We start from the raw sequence: 19,160 nt of genomic DNA, 5'->3' as shown, positions 1-19,160 counted from the left end.
AGCCATTGTTACATTGTCATATTAAACATGAGCTTGTGATCAATGCTTAGGTACATTTTTTATTTAGTATTTACAAAATGTCTGAATACTAATAAATAAATGGAAGCCATTACAATGATTTGCTACCCAAAAACCCTAAAATACTAAATAGGAACAACTACAAAGGACCAAAACATAATAAAACGTTCAGAAAATGTATCAAAATCGGGGTAACCTATTGGCCTAAATGTTCACAGAGCGACCTCCTTACATGGTAATGGATTACTTGTACCGAAACCATAGAAACATCGTTATGATTATAAGCATATTTGTGTGTATTGTGAGTAAACTCATTAGGTTAATGTTGATATCGAATTCATTGGAGAAATTGATTTCAAACATGTCGGCTAGTCGTTCTTGGAGACGGAGGGTGAATGTTTCAATCGTCTTACCATGTAAATTATATGGCATTGGTGGTTATAGGGAATTACTGTTCGCCGTCCTATTTTTTTGAATGTTTAAAATAAAAGGACCCAAGGATACAAGGAAAAGACATTTAACTTACAGGGTCAATTGAGAGCGTTATCAGAGGTATTGTGAAAAATAATCAAAAACAGGAGGTAAAAATCTTGACGAATTATGTGAGAGAAATTCAAATGTTCCCCACCAATTTTGACATTTTTGTATTTTATTTTTATATAACCTAAAGGTCTTGGCCCCAACCTCTAAAATGTCAGAACTCTTAGCGAGGTTTTCGCGAAAGTTGTGACGTCACCGATGATAGTATTACGTCACAGCCGTACTGCGTCACTTACTACGTGGCAAGGTGAATGAAATGTAATGACGTAGACAGATGTTGTTTAAATAGAAAGGGTCTATCATTGCTATCTATTTTACTTACTCATCATTTCCGATCGTTTCCATTTCTAAATCTTCTGTTGCCTCTGTTGCTTTATTTATTTCATCTCATTCATTAACAAACATATCCAGTTCCAGTATGCTCTTGAACTTAGTGAAGGACAATATCATTTGTATCGTAACGTTTTGTCATAGATCCTCTAGCTGCCTCTTTGACCTACATGTCAGACTATTTTATTACATCTCTGAATTTATTAATACTCGCTATGCTTGGTTTATCAAGATGACTTTACTTGTGTCTAAGACTATGATTCATATTTTTTTTTGGCTTCATTCATTCATTCATTCATTCGAGTTTCACCATTCCATAGCCAAGCACTTGGTTGTCGAATAAGAAAATTTTTGCGATAGGTCTTGAAACCGAGTCATGAATTCAAACGTGAATTTTAAACATGAAGTACCTATTAGTACGTTTAAAAGAAAATAGGGTCGAGGCGATATGCTTAATGTGTCAAGGTATTGTTTTAAACATCTTTGCAATATTGATTGATGTATTGATAAAATTCTTTTGAATTTGATAAATGAATTACATACAAAATGATTTTGAAAAGACAAAAATCACGGTATTCCCAACTTTATCTTTTGATGAGAACGTAGTGGTATTTCAGATCAAGAATTTAAGAATTGAAAGTTTAAACGCAGATCCTAATCAACCCATTTATCTCAAACAGTCTCACAATAAAAAAACATAATAGCACGTACACACTTTCTCTTGGCAATAAAACATTTACAAATGTTCGCAGATAATAAACTACCGTACCTTAAATAACTAGACAATATTCGTTCTAAATATGGTAGTGTTTAGCCAAATGCGAATGACATGAACGATGTTATATTCTAATTTAATAGACCGCCCATATTCAATATCAATTCAGTCGTTTCAAGTTAACTTACTGCTTCTCTACATTATGCTGTTACGGTTGAGCTGATTATGCAGAATCCCTTAAGAATTATCTGGAACCTCCTTAGGATATCAGATCCTTTTTGTGATTAAACCAAAACCCCCGGAATTGAACATAAAATTACATGAATTAAGTAGTTATTGCCAGAGTGCAGTGTAAAACGAAATTACGGCGAAACAGAAATGTAAGGGTGATAAAATAAACGGGAGGCAAACCAACAATTATTCCCAGTAATATTAATATTAAAATTGTGCCTCTGTATTCATCTCGAGTACTTTTATCATCGTAGGCAGACTATGTAGGTCAAAGACTTGGTATTTCAACCTAGATAAAGTGGATCGCGAACCACGCCCCTTTGTTTCAAATCTGTTTCAAGATCAAGTATTTAGATTTGATTAATTAGTCTTGTTATGTGTTTATAGTCTACTAAATTTTCTTAATGGGATGGTCGTCACTGATGTGTGAAAGGTTGTAGACAGAAAGATGCGTTAAGATGCAGACCGATATGGTATACATTACAGCAGAGCCATGTTCAAAATAAGCTGTAATAAATAATCTGATGTTGATTTTGCTCAGTAGATAGTAATTGTGGTCGTAGAAGTATTCGCAGACTTATTTAATCCTGTACCTGGAATTAAAACGTGAAACTGTAATAGAGCAGAGGTTCCGCTACCATTGAAATGTTTCCTAGCTTCTGAGAATTTCCGTAACTAGAGAATATTACGCTTTGAGCTATCCAAATAAACCAAGCTTAACTCATTGCAGGTGCTCATAAAGAGATTTTGTGGAACATTTGAATATGTAGGTAACCTATTCCTGGGCAAGATAAAATATTAACGTATCACGTACATTTTCGAAATCAAGCTTCCCAACCGTGTTGAACAAACACAGGATAAGCAGAATTTCTTCATTCCATTTCCAATAACTGAGGATTTCGTTTTCAGATTTATTTGAATATCTGATTAAATTGCTACTAGTCACGAATTCTCAGTCTCAGAGCCTAAGATAAATTCAGTTAATACGGATTATTTGTGCGGTTGCAAATGATCACCCACGCGTTCGCGAAATATTGCTGACATAATTATTGAATTTTAGCTGAAATTATTGGTATTTGTGTTTTGTTTGATGCTGTTAATACCCTGCAACTAGAACCATTTAATATTGTAAATGTTTTAATACACCCTTGTGAAGTTACCAATTCTGATAGGTGACTTTGTGCTAGTAGGTGGTTTGAATTACATTGAAAGGAAATTCTGGCGAATTTGTATTTACCAAGAATCCTCAAATTCGGCTAGCTTTTGACTATCCAGTATTCATAGTTGTGTTCTTCTCTTGCAGATTACGTGGCCGGTGGTGAGCTATTCACCCACCTTTACCAGAGAGAGCATTTCAACGAAAATGAAGTCAGGATATACATAGCTGAAATTATATTGGCTCTTGAGCAATTGCATAAGGTGAGCTGATGAATTATTTAACAGAACTATGTTTTTGATGTTCTTGTACGTTTAGACATCGTTGATCCTGGGGATTCGGCGATTCAATGTTTTTCTTAACCTGTTTTAGAATTATTATCAGAAGTCATATTATCTAGTTTGCCATCAGAAACTTTCCCACTATTAAGACCGACTTTTTTTGCCGTAATAACTGGTTTTAAAATAATACACACACTTGTCACATTAATCATAGACTACGAACGACTTTTTGTTGCCTTTGCAAGGAAAATTAAATATACATTCGAAACACCTGGTTAAATGTCTAAACTGAATCATAACAGACCAGGTTGCATAGGTCAAATGCTTTGTTTGACCATAATAATAACACTTGGACCTCTATTTATGGACCTTATTTATGTTTATTTATTTACTTCAGCTGTTTTGTTCGACACTTTGTTTGATTTTCTATTAAAGTCAATTCTAGTTTTCTAGTTACTGTATTAATTACGTCTGAACTTCAGATTTTTCCGTTTTATAATATCATTGTTCATTCTTTCTCTTACAAGCTTATTTATAGTTGTATTATTTCTTGCTATTAGCTGTAGATGGTGTTGTAACTGCTGCTTCTCTCAAAGTACACTGACCATCTTCTTGACTATTAACCCTATATCTTTATTTTAATCAATCAATTTCTCCATCAGCTCGGAATCATCTACCGGGACATCAAACTCGAGAACATACTCCTTGACGCTGAAGGTCACATCGTGCTGACAGACTTCGGACTCTCCAAGGAGTTCTGTGGTGGCGAGAGCAGGGCTTACTCGTTCTGCGGCACCATCGAGTATATGGCGCCTGAGGTCGTCAGGAGCGGCAGTCAGGGTCATGATATTGTAAGTACCCTTGTTTAAGGGATTTTTTTTATGAGAAACTTTTGAATCTGAGTATGGGGTAAACTGTTATCCGGGATGGTGTTCTAGAGGTCAGAACGGCAGCGGTTCATAGGCTGTGAAAAAGTAGGTATTGAAAATTACTTTCGTGGAAAATGGATTTTGTACTGAAACCCTTTAGGAATGAGCTGGTGTATTTGCGTAATTACTTTTAAGGTCTCGTGTCTCAAGTATTTCAGCGTAATACTTCACGTGGTATTTATATTAAAGCTCAGAATTTTTAGCTTTAAAAAATTCTGAGTAGCAAATAAATACATCCTTTATATTATGCCAATTTTCTTCTAGCATTAGAAAGATAATCCAATTTGTTTAGGTGTTGGGTGGATCAATTGTATAAAAATTAAATTAGCAACTACATAACTTTAATAAACATCTTGCACACGAAAGAACAAACAAGCAAGGACAATTCGTAGTAAAATTAAGTTTGTAACCCAGTTGAGCTATCGTAGCTCCACAGGCATAATTAGCTTAGTTGGAGGGGATAACTGGGACATCAGTTACGTAACTATTTGACGGTGTTCTTTATACTAATGTGTCACGTATACTTTGGTTTCCAAAGGTAAATTGGAACTTTATTATGACAAAAACAGTGTAAAGTAGGTATGTCGTGTTGAAATATTAATGTTTGTACTCGTATTTGCGTCAATTGTGATGGTCCGAAATAATTTGATGCGAATTTGAATCGTTCTAAAGGGTCTGCGTAAGTCAATTCTTATCTTAAGGATGTAGGTGTCAGTTTGCAAAAATGCTGCTGCTGACAAAACATTGTTTACAAAACCATCAACATCACTATTATGTAGGATTTAATTGCTTACAATACTATTCATCATCATCATCGTTCTGCCCTTTGCCTAATTATACTTTGGCTGCAGCATGTTTTCTTCTTCCTTCCATACTTGTATGTCTGCCGTTATCTTACAAATGAAAGTAACATTCTTGCCATATTGACAATAATATACTATTCCTAGTTAATTTATATCAAGATCCATATCCCACAAAACTGAGAATCCACAAATAAGGCATCGTTATACTTACCTGAAGACCAACACAAAGGCGATGCAATAATAAGGGCACGGATTGTGCAAGCTTGCTGCAATGCATTGACAAACCGATGCAGATATGGATTCGTGACTCATCCGATTAGACCAGGGGACTGTAATAGAATCATTACTTGCTTTAAAATATATTTTATTTCTTTATAAGATTTTCATAATCGAAGCATAATTTTGTAAAGGCATGAGGATACTTTGAAGAGGAACACTTGGAACGTGACTTGGATATTATATCCCGTCTAGTTATCGCTTACTTGATTATCCTCATTGCAATAAATAAGATCTCTCAGCTCTTTGAGAAGGTCCCGGAAAGCCTTTTATACTATTGAAGACTTAAATGAACTTGGTTTAGCAAGACTTCTTCCAAATAACTAAACAGTTTTATAGTTCGGCCATTCAGAGAATGCGTTCCTGACACGTCGCGATTGAACTGACGACGTAACTACATTCATTGATTATTGATATAATAATGTTGTTTTAATGCTCCTCAATTGTTAAAACGGTAAACAACCAGCAAAAATATTTTTATCGTAACTGCAACGCCATTGCAAAGTTACGTCGTCAGTTCAATCGCGACGTGTCAGGAACGCATTCTCTGAATGGCCGAACTATAATTACCCCACAAAAAACCCCAAACTAATTACCTCACTTCCAAAACAATTGCAATTTTCGCATCCAATCACCAACACTGTCAACAACAGATTCGAATCAGCTGTTCTCATTCAACGAAACCAAATAGACTGTAGAAAGTATACAACGCTAACATTCTTCATATCACCTGTCTGATCTTGGCATGGTAAAACCACCTTTATCTTGAAGCTATAGGGGTGATTTTGGTCTGTATGTTATGTTCCTAAGAGGGGTTTTTCGTGCAGATGTGTACGTGTGAATTGCTTGATTGCTCGCAATTATGCGCCTCTGTCACGGTTTAGACGCCGTTTGTATGCATTTTTTGAGGATTTAGGCCGAAAAGGGGACATATATTCTTCCTGCTGTTTGGTTGTTTTTGAAAAAGCGACTGCTAACTACTATAATTGCAATTGGTTTATCTTAAAGAGAATAGATAGATATAGATAGATAGATATACTCTTTATTATGTACACCAAATTAAAAAAAAAAAACAAAAACAACAACAAAACACTGATCTACAGATTTAAAAGTCGGTGACACAATGGGCGGTCTTATCGCTAAAAGCGATCTCTTACAGACAACCTTTGGATGGATTGAGAATAAAAAAGAAATAACTGTATTGCAGGTAGTTTTTGGTGTACTATGTATAATATTAATACCTAAAAATAGACAAAATAAAAAAAATAAATAAATACATATACATATAATAAATATATTTGCCAATTTGGTCCTAGAACTTAAAAAAATGCATCTGGTCTCCAATGGTCGTATCTTTTTACACGCTTTTTATTAGCTTCACCTGTATGTTTGTAGGTTTGTAACCGACTTCTTTGGGCGCGATTTTGACCCACTTTAAACGGCCAGATTTCGTTCAAACTTTGTAGATTTATTGAGGACCGATGACAATACACTAATTTGATAAAATTATTCCATTTTTAACCGACTTCCCAAAAAGGAGGAGGTTACACATACACATCGATTACTCCGAGGTTTATAGACCGATTTACGTGATTCTTTTTTTGTTCGACTCGGAATAGCTGCCAGTTGGTCCCATAGTCATCAGGTCAGGATCTGATGATGGAAACCCTGAGAAATCGAGGGCAACCATCGAAAGTTGTAGGCATACATAGGGTAAAAACTTGACACTCAGGTGTACGCCTAAAAGCACTATTCAACTGTGAAGATTTGGAGCTGACCTGATGATGGAGACCAGAGAGGGTCGAGGGAACTCGACAACTGAATACGTAAACTACCTCGTGTTTGGGCTTAAATTATTTGTATTGACAAGACCTTTGCAACAGTGAAGGTTTGGAGCTTACCTGATGATGGAGACCAGAGAAAGTCGAGGGAACTCGACAACTGAATATGTAAACTACCTCGTGTTTGGGCTTAAATTATTCGTATTGACAAGACCTATGCAACAGTGAAGGTTTGGAGCTGACCTGATGATGGAGACCAGAGAAAGTCGAGGGAACTCGACAACTGAATATGTAAAATACCTCGTTTGGACTTATATTCTTTGTATTGATGAGAACTTCCCACTTGTATGGATAGTGACAACTATTCGTATCACTGAAAAGCTTTAAATAAATAACCTTTTTACAAAAAAATTAAACCGACTTCCCAAAACACTAAAAAGCAAAAAAAAAAACTAATTTTAGGTGCATCGGCCTAGAAGTCGGTGGCAAAATTAACTTAGTAACATCCATTAGACACCGACTTCTAGGCTTTTCAATTTGCAAAATATGATTTTTGTTAATTTATATAATTTTCATCTATAGTCGATAAGGTAAGAAAATTAATTAGAATTTTCTAGAATTTTTCTCTTCAGTCGATAAGGCAGGACTCGGTGTTAATTTTTATTTCCAATAATTATCTTTAGCCGTTTTCTCTAATATTGACAAATTTTTGTATACTAAAGAGAATTTTAATTCTACAAAACAAATAATAGTTTTAAAACAAACTAAAAATTAGAAAATAAATAATAGTTTAAAAAAACTAAAGACACGCTTTTTATAGAAAAACGAACGAAAAAATAGAAAATAAATTTTAATGAATTTAAATTAAGAAAACAGTGTTAAAAATTTCAATGAATATAAATTAAGGCTTATGTTTAACTGATCACCAGATATAGTAACAAACAGCAGACAAAAATAGTAAATGATCACCAAAATGAAACTCGCATTTTAATGTAAAACTATCACCAAAGTTTTAACACTTTGCTATCCTATTTAAGTGAAATTACTCCAAAATAAATCATGCGTAAGCCAAAAATAGTAAATGATCACCAAAATTAAACCACCATTTTAAAATAAGATTATAACCGAAGTTTTTAAATTCTGCTATCCTATTTAAGCAAAATGAGTCCAAAAAAATCATTGTTATCCCAAAAGTAGTAAATGATCACCAAAAGTAGTAAATGATCATCAAAAAAGTTTTTACATCTTGCTATCCTGTTTAAGTAAACTGACTCCAAAAAAATAAGTTCGGCCTGATAAAATAAATGTAATAACATTATGGGGACCCTTTTCCTGCACTAGCGTGGAAAATTGTCTATTGCATGCCTCTAAACAGTGCGATAAGAGTGTATTGAGAAACACATTCTTCTTCTTCTTTCTCCTGCCCTGTTCCCAATTTTACTTGGCGTCGGCGCAATATGTCATTTTCTTCCATTTTCCCCTGTCACTCGTCATACTGACTCTCACGCATGCATTGCAAGCCAGACACATAACTTAATATGGCATCATAATACTTTATTTGGTAATAAGCCTACATTTTATGGCAATCACAGTGACTTATTTAGGCAAAAATAATACATTAATTTGGTCGTCAAGAGTTGGTGATCATTTACTAAATTTGGTGGTCGAATACAATTTAAAGTGAAGTCGTGACTAAAATAGCTGGTACTATTACATTTTTAGACTTTATTTTTCTGGTGTTCAGTAGATATTTCTGGTTGCAAAACTTAGGGTATCAAAGCATTTTATGGTGGTCATTATATTTGTTCCCATAAATTAATAATAGTGTGAATACAAAAAAAAATATTTAAAAAAAGCGTGGGGTGCTTTTTAAGATATTATCGAAATGAAAATCACTGTACTCATTATCTGTAAATAAAATATTTATAACTATTGACACCATGCACCCCACGCTTTTTTTTAAATATATTTTTTTGTATTCACACTATTATTATTTTATATTCATTGAAATTTTTAACACTGCTTTCTTAATTTAAATTCATTAAAATTTATTTTCTATTTTTTCGTTCGTTTTTCTATAAAAAGCGTGTCTTTAGTTTTTTTAAACTATTATTTATTTTCTAATTAAAAAGTAGTTACTGTAAGAACTTAATTAAGAAAAGAAGAATCGATTAAGTTTGATAGAGCTCGTGTCTATAGAATTTGAGTTAATCTGAGTTGAAAGCAAGGTTGTCTGATCCCAGATTGATCGGAAAATTCTGTAATCTATGAGCTAACGGTAATTAATCAAATCTTCACTTATCTGGTAGCCGTTTAGATGAAACATTTTCCAGTCATATTTTATAATCGATTTATTCTTTTTTAGTATCAAACAAGAATAAGAATCAAAAAGCATTGATACATAACTTGCAAACTGCTTTCTGCAGTTATCTCGAGAACTTTAACCACCCATGCAAAGACGAGTAGTCATGATATATTTCCCTACACAATTTCATCTAAATAGGACACGAAGCATGAACATACATGAAAGGATTTCTTACTAACCAGGAAGATACTTCCTACACCCTCATTAATACTCAGTCGTTGAAAAGTCAGGAACTTGGCAACCCTATTACAGAGCCCTATCGACTACAAACGCTGGTAACCCACTTACAAAGCCGACTTACTTGCCAGTATTGTAATGTTGTAATACTTATGTGCTAGTTTGTGGAGTCTAGCCGTCTAGGTCGGCAGTAATCTCTTTGGAACACGACTGACTTCAATAAAGGTGCTGCAAAAATGCATCATCTTCCTCCTGCCCTTATCCAAATTTTTATTTGGGGTCGGCACAGCATGTTTTCTCCTTCCATACTCTTCTATCTGCCGTCATCTCACAAGTAACATTCTTTCTTACCATATCTACTTTCTACTTTCACACAATCCATCCATCGTTTCCTTGGTCTTCTGCAAAGATGCTTCTACGTACAAAAGAACCACAGAAGCCCCATTCAATAGTTAAGGGGAGTAAACTGAGTGACAAGCTATATTCTGCTTGTCATGGTAAAACTAAAGGAAGACTGTTTGACCAGGGAATTGAGCCTAGGACTTCGTTCTCAGCCTTTGCAATTATCTATGAAGGAGATATGACCTCTCTTGCTCCTTAGTTGATTTATTAATGTGTGTACATAACACAGAAGTATGCAAAAAATATAATATACTGTAAGATTTCTAAACTTAAAAAACTGCAGGTTATATTGCACACGATAGAAAACCTGTACGACTGATCAACCTATCCTTGTCTTTCGTGTTACAATTCGGTATGTTTCGTCTCTGTTCCGCTGTAAGACCGTGACCTACATGGTCGTTGCGATGTTGCGCTAATTCGGGTACTGTCACTGTGCACATAGTGCTTATGTACTTGGTTAAATATATTTGCGTATTTTATATACCCCTGTTTTATGAACATGATTCAAATAGGAGCTGTTCCTATGATTAATTCTTATGTATAACTTACATGTCACTACTGTCTCAAATGAAAGGAATGAAGGCAATGACGGGTTCAAAAATGTGGTCCCGGAATTGCTTATCTGCCTTGAGCTAGGTAGGTGATTATGCGTTTGCCTACTCACTAAGAGACGAAATTGGCCATCCAGGTAATCTGAATTTACACTTACTTCTTCACTCAAAATCTACTGACCAGTTTGCCAATGGATCAGCTGGGAGTATAAAATAAAGCAGTCCATTTTCCGAAACTTTTCACATATGGATCCATTTTGATCACGTAACGTGAAAGGTCTATTTGAATGTCGAAGGGAGATGAGCAACTTTCTCTGCTTTTGTAACGTAATGACTTTGTCGTTTTGTGAGTACTTACTGCTTTTCAGATCGGATGTTTTACTATGCGTAACGAAACGTAGTTCCAATTTAATACCGTTTTTATTGCAAGTACAAACAAATTGTAAGATAAACTTATTGACCTAATGTGCCTTTGAGAATTGTCATGCAAATGGCTGACTTTTTAATTAATGTATTTTCGTTCTTTTTGACTCTGCTTACCTCTAGTTGTCCGGCTAAATTAAATACACCTTTTAAGCTCAGAACATAAATTGTGTAATATGTTTACTCTAGTCACGGGAGAGTTATATTAATAGAAAATTTCGTTTTGTTTACTACTGAAAATAATGTTGGCACACAAAAAATTAACAGTATCGCCGATTTTTCAACAGTAGACAAAAAGATGCTAAAGAAAACCTTCAAGAGACGAACAATGAATTAGTAATACATTTGTTTGTAAAATACGAAATATTTAAAACAACATAAAAATGTCATAAAATAAGATGATTTACTTGTCACCTATAAAGATGATGACTGAACATCAAAGTCTACGGTACCTATAATTCAACCTGAGCTATAACAACTAAAAATCGTTGAGAATTGAAGAAGAAGAATTGAGCCAACGTGAAATTGAATTCCTGTCATAAATTCACCAGGTCTAGTTTTGGATGTGTGCCCGGCCGATAGGCTTGTTGTATAACGTATTGACTTCACCATAATGGTTGATACAACAGCGGTATTGTTGCCCTTTGTATGTCTTCTAAATTGACGTACTAACATGTTTATTCATTTAAGGAATTTTCTATTAAATAGTGTCTTAAAATCTATCGCATTGCGATCCAATGATGTACCAGTAGACAATGTACTCGATACGGGCGAGTTGGGCATCTCACTTTAAGTTCCTAATTTCTTAAAGACAGATAACACTTATATGATAAACAACAAAACAACACATCATTTACCCCTACATTATAATAAAATAACAAACAACAAAACAAAGGTCGTTTCAGTTGTAGTTAAAAGGTAATGAATTCATCGCAACGAGGAAGAGTGCTGTCGAGAAAATCTCATGTCCTTGCCTTCAATGTCGTTAGTTCGTAATGTAATGCGTAGTGTTAGGGGTGATGTTTTTATGGAAAACATTCTTATAAAAGAGAATAGGAGATTTAAATAGGTCATGAAAGATATGGCAGATCTTAAGGAAGTAGAAATACAAGAAGAAGTCTCGAGTGGTAAAGAAGGACAAGAGAATAGATTGGGTTAAGGACCAAGAGAGTGATGAAGTGATGGCAATAAATAAGGTCTTACGTTCTAGGAATAAGATCAACTACCATATTTTCTGTCACACGACCTTTAAAACTAAAATTACTTATCAAACCTAAAACAAACAGCCAATTGTTCCAGTTTACCACACAGAATAACTTATTTATTTCACAAACTATTTCTCAAGAAAATGAAACCCAAATATTTTCAAGTTCTAGCGCATTGAAACGTAGTTAGAGAACCTTGACCGAGAATTTGAAGCAAGTCAATTCTACAGGGATTTAGAATTGTTTCTATATAAAATAGAAAATGAATTTCAGTTAACTTGACTTGGTTGAGGTAATAGAAAGTTTAATGGGAATGTTATGTACTAGAACACGAGTAAAGAAAACTGTAATGCAGTGTTTAAAGAAGCTACAATTGCAACACTTTACGATATATGTGAAGCTGTAAAGCAGCTTACAGCAGATCTAGACTAAGGTGACAATATTGTGCTAGAAACCTTTAACAATACAGACCAAAGCTTAGAAATAGAAAAAGAATTAGGCGAAAATGTCAGGGGGACTACAAAAGCTTTGTAACGGAAACCATATCATGAAAACATAAAAAAATACTTTAATACGTAACATGCACTCAAATAATCACCTATTAGAATTATCAAGGGTTATCAACTTTTATCAGTTACGACCAAAAGAATTTGATACACTCGAGTTACAATGCAGGGGACATCACTGACCTATTTACGATCATATTTGTTGACCCATTTAGTTATCGTGCTCAAAAGAATACCATTTTGTTGATTGTAAAAATAAACGGACACCATTCGTTTTAATGATTGCAAGTGGGTTGGTTTGTGTTTATTATATAGCTTGCAATGAAAGGAGCTATGATTTGGATACGCTCGATTTGATATCTTCTGTTTCTACTTCTGGTTCAAAACAATGGCTTGTGTGTAATATTTAACTTTCATTGTATTTGCCATGATCTACTTCTTAATCAACATCTTCATTAAAAGCTTATTTCTCTTCATTAACTACCGTATAAGGGTTTAAATTCCAATCTTTACTTCCAGGACTTAAAATGTCCACATAATTGTAATTACACACCCATATACACCTTCGTGTTCGATCACAAAGCGATATATGAACTAAATACAATCTCCATAGTTGCACAATAATATTGTGTTAGTCACCAAGGCTGTGGCAGTCTATGGGAAACTGTTCATGATTATATACTTATGTATTTACATGTTATAATTGTTATGTGTTCTAAAGGTTGGCAAGATGGTAAAAATCAAATACGTACGTGAAGTATTAAAAAGAACTTGTAAATAGGTCTAATTGAATTAAGAAAGTATTGAGAAAAGATGAAGATATGTAGTTAAAAGGTGACAATACTGAGTTGACGACTGAGAACTAAGATGGGATGCACATGACTCAGAAAAGTAGAGAAAATGTTATAATGACCCTTAATATATGTCTACAAAGGAAAGGATTGTGTAATTAGAGAATGATGAAGTTCATGGTAATATTTCCTCATTGCTACTGAAATTGAAAAGTTAAAGATCACCCGGATTTTCCCGTTAAAGTAATTAAAGTTTTAAACATCCCGTTTACGTTTATCTGTTGGTTTTTTCCGTAATTTGTATAATGTTTTGAGATGTAATTATCAAAATTCCCGAAAATCATGTGGAAACCCAGTGCTTATTTAATTTCATATCAGAAATACTTTGATCTTCACAATACAATTTCTGAAGAGAACGATACTACGAAGGATCGTGAAAGGTTAAGCCTCTTCTCAAATTTTTGGCTTCTGTCATATCGTGAAGCTATAAATATGAATATTGCCAGGTAACAAATGAAATTGCTATCCAATCCTTCTGTATTATCTCATATACGTTTACAACTCAACAGATAAGCAAGATAATCGTATCTTGTGTCTCAAAATCTCAGTACACGAACAAAAATGGCGACGAACAACGCTTTGTTATTGTACAGACTGAGTTTTTCTGCGACAATCCTAAGATGGAATCGATGACAAATACAGAAGGTATGCGATTCAACCGTAAGGAAGCGTCATTGACCGATCCTATGGTGGCGATGCTAAAATAACCAGTAAAAATATAACACAACTTAACAATTAAATAATAGAGTCCAAAATCGATCGATACGAAGTTGTAGAACATGTAAAAAATGTTGGCGAACATAAGGCTACAGTTCCAAAATTGTAACATGCAAATGAAATTGGACTCTAATATGTGGATCGTACAGTTGTATTTTAATTAATTTGATTGGGTAATGATATAAATAGATTTCATACTAATTAGTCTTAATTATGACAATTCGTGCCTGCCAATGCAGTTGCGTTTAGCTTGACTAAAAGTAACAGAATGACAATGTAGCATTATGTTTGTTGATCCATGTAATCGAAGAAATAATAAGGTAGATAAAGAAATACTTAAACATTCCGATCACGCTTTACGAGGGGAAAATAACTCCATAGGGAACTGTCTATTGGAAGCAATATCCGATAAAGAAAGCAATACTTAAGATGTTGTTGTTAAAATAGGACAAAAGATAAATCACTTTCGAGCGGCTAGCGGTAAAATTCAAAAGAATTTGGCAAGACTGCCACGCCTAAGATGATTTGCGATTATAGAGCCAAAAGTAAGAGAAGAAAGATTATCTGTTACTGGATGTGGGCGTTTCTGACCAGGTAACATTTTAGAACAACGATCTGTGATAAATATAAGCAAAATATACAAGTTTAATACGGTCATCGAAGGAAGTGATAGTAGAGATAGATGTAAAGTTACAAAAATTCTGCAGTATCAAACAATAGGGTTGTTTCCTAGTATTCATTTAGTTAAAAATAAATAAATGCACCGAAAGTTCACAAAACTAGAAACACGATAAGCTATATTATATAATTTATAACTGACCATATATTTTTTAATTAATTTATGAAATTTAAACTTAGAGCCTATGACGTCACGCCATTAAAAACGACGAGAAGAGACCGATGACGTCATCCTTTCTATATTTGACAATGAGTATTTGACAGTGACAGATATATAACCCGAAATAACCTCAGAATTAATGTTTTGTTTATTTGCTTCTGTGAAGTTCTGTGTGTTAATTGCATTTAAGTGATACAACTGATGAAGAATTATGGAGAAAGGATTTATGAAAGCTGATAGTTCCAATCTGCCAAGAGTAGACTCTTTTATGGTCGCTCAATTCTTTGCCAATAACCAAGATTTTTATTCAGCGGAACGTGGATGAACATTCTATTTGGTCGTATTTCCAGTCTCGCACAACACAAACCTTGTAGGTATTCATTTAATTTAAGTTTTTTGAACACATCTAATCTTTTCGAATGCTGACACAAACATAACCTCAATATAAATAAACACAAACTTTACGTTTCTTTGCACCGTTTCAGTTTACCGCGTAAACAACTCAAAATATTTGAGTTATCTTATTTTTGTGCTAAATGTATAAAAATAATTTACATGTAAAAAATATTATACTTTTTGTGGCTATTTTGTAAAAATACATTATTAAAATTAAGAAATCAATTAGTTAGTATGTTCGTTTTTTCTCGTCAGATGTACTTTAATGTAAAGGAATGAACAGAGAACGTTGACGTCACAGTCACGTGATCTAGCGTTTTCTGAGCAATATTTTAAGAAAAATAGAAAAAAAATGTAATACATAAAAAATACATAGATTTGAGACGAAAAATGAAAGAGAGAGTGATCTTAAAATTATTTAGAAGCTATCTAAATAGATTTCCGAAAATTGGAAACAACCCTATTGATGCAGAGAGTAGAAACTTAGGAGCAGACACTGATAAAGACTTGCTGTATAATCAATAATACCTGAACTATATTGTCATAGTTATGAACATCATTATAACCAAGCCTAATAGCTATTAAAATCACATCAATGATCCTCCAGCCAGCACACCTTACTAGAATACCCACGTAAATGTTCAAGTTTATTAATGTGTCACCTTCGGGACTCTTGCGCACGTTAAAATAGAGCGGGACGCTATTATTAGCGCATAACTGTGTGAGGGAGACAGGTATATGTATTATCGGTGTCTGCCGGAATGGCATGTCGCTGATTGTTTTCTATTTATCTTTGTTATTGATGTCTGCTTGTGCACGGGATTACGGTCATGGTATAAGTATGCCCTATTTCTATTCAATGTGGCTTTAAATCTTTCAAAGGATTGGATTCATTAAAACTGCCTTAAGAATCTTCTTCACCTAAGTTATAATTTGTTTAATTCGTTGTTACTTTGGTCTCGTACCTTATCTTATAAACGGTATCGTAACCAAAACAAACAAAGCTGTTACCTTTTAATAACTCATTCCAATTTCCGTCATTTAAAAGAGATTGCACTGCCAAACTAAAGACCTCGAGAGGAACAGGAAAATGGCGACAGTTCGGGTATCTCCGTGAATTCCGGAATCAACCGAAGGCTTTCTCAAATCCGTTACGTAATTCAAGTTAACTTGGAATAATAGCTTCCTTACTGCGATTAATTGTTTTACATTCTACCCGTTTGAGTTATTAAACTTTCCAAAAGTAAGGGTCTCTTGAATCATGTTAAATTGGACTGAAAATTGATTATAAATGGCGAGTTTTTGGCCTCACAAAGCTAAACAGGAAGGGATCTTTGAACTTATATTCAAGAAACTTTTGTTTTCCATACAAATATTCCGTAAGTAATACAAATTGAAAATACATGAAAAGAATGTGTAGAAATCAAGTTCCTAAAAATATCTTTCCTCAAAAAAAAATGATCTCATAGATGATGAGAAGATGAAGAGAAATGCGGAGAGCCTCCCTAAATCAATCAAAATATTCATGCGTCCTTGTCGCCTCTGTAAGGTTATTTTTACTCTATATTTGCATACCTTATTTGCGTGGTCTAAATTCCTCAAGTTATGTCCATACGATTTGAGAAGACCTTGATTGTTATGATAATGTCTGTTCTCTCGTTTAGGCTAGGAAGAAAAATGAATGGAATAACATAAAGAATTTCCCATTTCTTCGGATATTTCCATTGTATCTAATATTTGCCTAGTTTTCATAACATCTTGTAAGCATGTGTTAAAATCACATAAGTCTCTAATCCGTATATTTTGTACACATTACATTGAAATATATAATTCTTCTTCGTTTATATCGATTACTCAACCAATATTGATATCCTCGAATCCCTAATGAACCAACAAGGACAAAACACCAATTAGGTGATGAATATACAGTTATAATGACTGCACTTCACTGCACTTGCACAACATTTCACTCATACCGGTATGATTCACAATTTCTAATTAGCGTAATCATTGCCTATCACGTAATTCGTATGTAAACAGGACGAGACAATGGTGATGTAGTGCGTGCAATATTTATTGGTAATAGAATCAATTTTATTCACACGTTTAATGGTAACGGTATCAAAGACGTACATGAGGCAAAAAATTAAGAAAAACATAAATCTGATTAAGAATTGGAGGATGGCGAAGGGTACGTAATTGAAAGTGATGTGGATGAGAAAGAAAGTGTGTCACTCACGCTTGGTATATTTGATTAGATAGAAGAAATGCTCCTAATGATAGGCTTACATCTCTCAATTCATATTGAATAAGATATGTAAATTATTCCCTTTCAAGTACACCGATGTCACGTAAAGAATTATCGTAGAATTGTAGAGTTGAATCAGTGTTATTTGTTGCGTTAACGGTTTTCGGAACGTAACCTAAATATTTGATCCGGGGCGAGCTATTAGTCATACCAAATTTAATATTTGTTATGGCACACAACTAATGCTATAATTTGAACTATCGTTCTAATCGGGCTACGCTTTTTAGTTGCTTGATCTAAATTGTACAGTAATCCGAATTTAGCAGTGTAAAGTTGACTACCATTTACGCAAATGCATTTCAGTGAATGATCTGTATAATCCAACTATAATTTTACATCAAAGTTATTACGAATTAAATTACCGCATATCTTATTAAAGTGCATACGGAGGAATAATGGAACTCGTTAAATAAATAAAAAAAGAAAACACGACGCAGATAAGCCGGGTATCATGTGAAATGTGCCACCAAAACCGGCGCGAGCGCAATATTCAAAATGGCTGCCGTTGTATGTAGGTCACGGCAATCGGTGCCTCGGTGGCTGCTCTTACGATTTTTAAACCCGAAACCAATTTGACTTAAGTTAGCAATGTTTTACTTCAAGTCAAGAATTTCTTAGTTAGATTAATATTTGTTTTTGTTGATGTTATGAAAATCTTCATCAAGGGCAACAGTTATTTCGATTTTAATTCTTTATATTCACAAACCATTAGAGGCCTTCTGAGCAATAGAATAAAACTAAACCAGTCACCGTTTATCATAATTACAGTTTCAATGTCATATCCTTGTATAAAAACGCGGCCTTGACTTTAAGATAAAAATATATAAAAACATAACGGAACACATAAATGTATCTAGGCGAAACATTTGGATATAACAGAAACCTACTTAAGAAGGTCATAATGCAACGATGTCGAAGAAATAAGAGAAATTTTGACGCATTTTATTTAGTAGCAAACGTTATTCAAGCAATTGTAAAATATTGGATCCTGATGACAGTTAGGACAATATAAGAGCCACTCAGTAACCTAAACTCCCGTCAATAGACTTGTCTCTTAGTCTGTAATCTACTACGAACGTGAATATTAACAGTGCCAAGATACTCGAAACTGATATATGAATGTGCACCATTACTACTACTCACTATTTAGTTGTGATCTCTAAACTAAAAATAAATTCATGTCTCCTCGTTGAGAAGCTCGAAAATCATCCAGACACGACGGTGTCCAATGACGGCACAGTTGTTCTACTATTTGGTAATTTAGAAGGTTTATCAGCTTATCATAATTATAACAATCTAGATAATGAAGTATATATGTCACTAAATCAAGTTATCGATACAGTTGTTGTAAAGAGAATATT

At 34.0% G+C, this 19,160-nt stretch overlaps 1 protein-coding gene across 4 annotated transcripts in view; it reads left to right on the top strand.

Moving 5' to 3' along the window:
* The window catches only part of LOC124643007 (ribosomal protein S6 kinase alpha-5-like), a 101,728-nt gene that overhangs the window by 53,323 nt on the left and 29,245 nt on the right, over nucleotides 1-19,160 (top strand). For all 4 annotated transcript variants that reach the window (XM_047181842.1, XM_047181845.1, XM_047181844.1 and 1 more), the window contains exons 5-6: nucleotides 3,138-3,253; nucleotides 3,934-4,122. In XM_047181842.1, the coding sequence (XP_047037798.1) occupies nucleotides 3,138-3,253; nucleotides 3,934-4,122 (305 nt within the window). The remainder of the gene's footprint in view (nucleotides 1-3,137; nucleotides 3,254-3,933; nucleotides 4,123-19,160) is intronic.

Source organism: Helicoverpa zea, chromosome 26 (genome assembly GCF_022581195.2).
Source record: "Helicoverpa zea isolate HzStark_Cry1AcR chromosome 26, ilHelZeax1.1, whole genome shotgun sequence".
Classification (NCBI taxonomy): Eukaryota; Metazoa; Arthropoda; class Insecta; order Lepidoptera; family Noctuidae; genus Helicoverpa; species Helicoverpa zea.
Note: the sequence above shows the minus strand (reverse complement) of the source record. Positions and strands in the feature narration are given on the sequence as shown.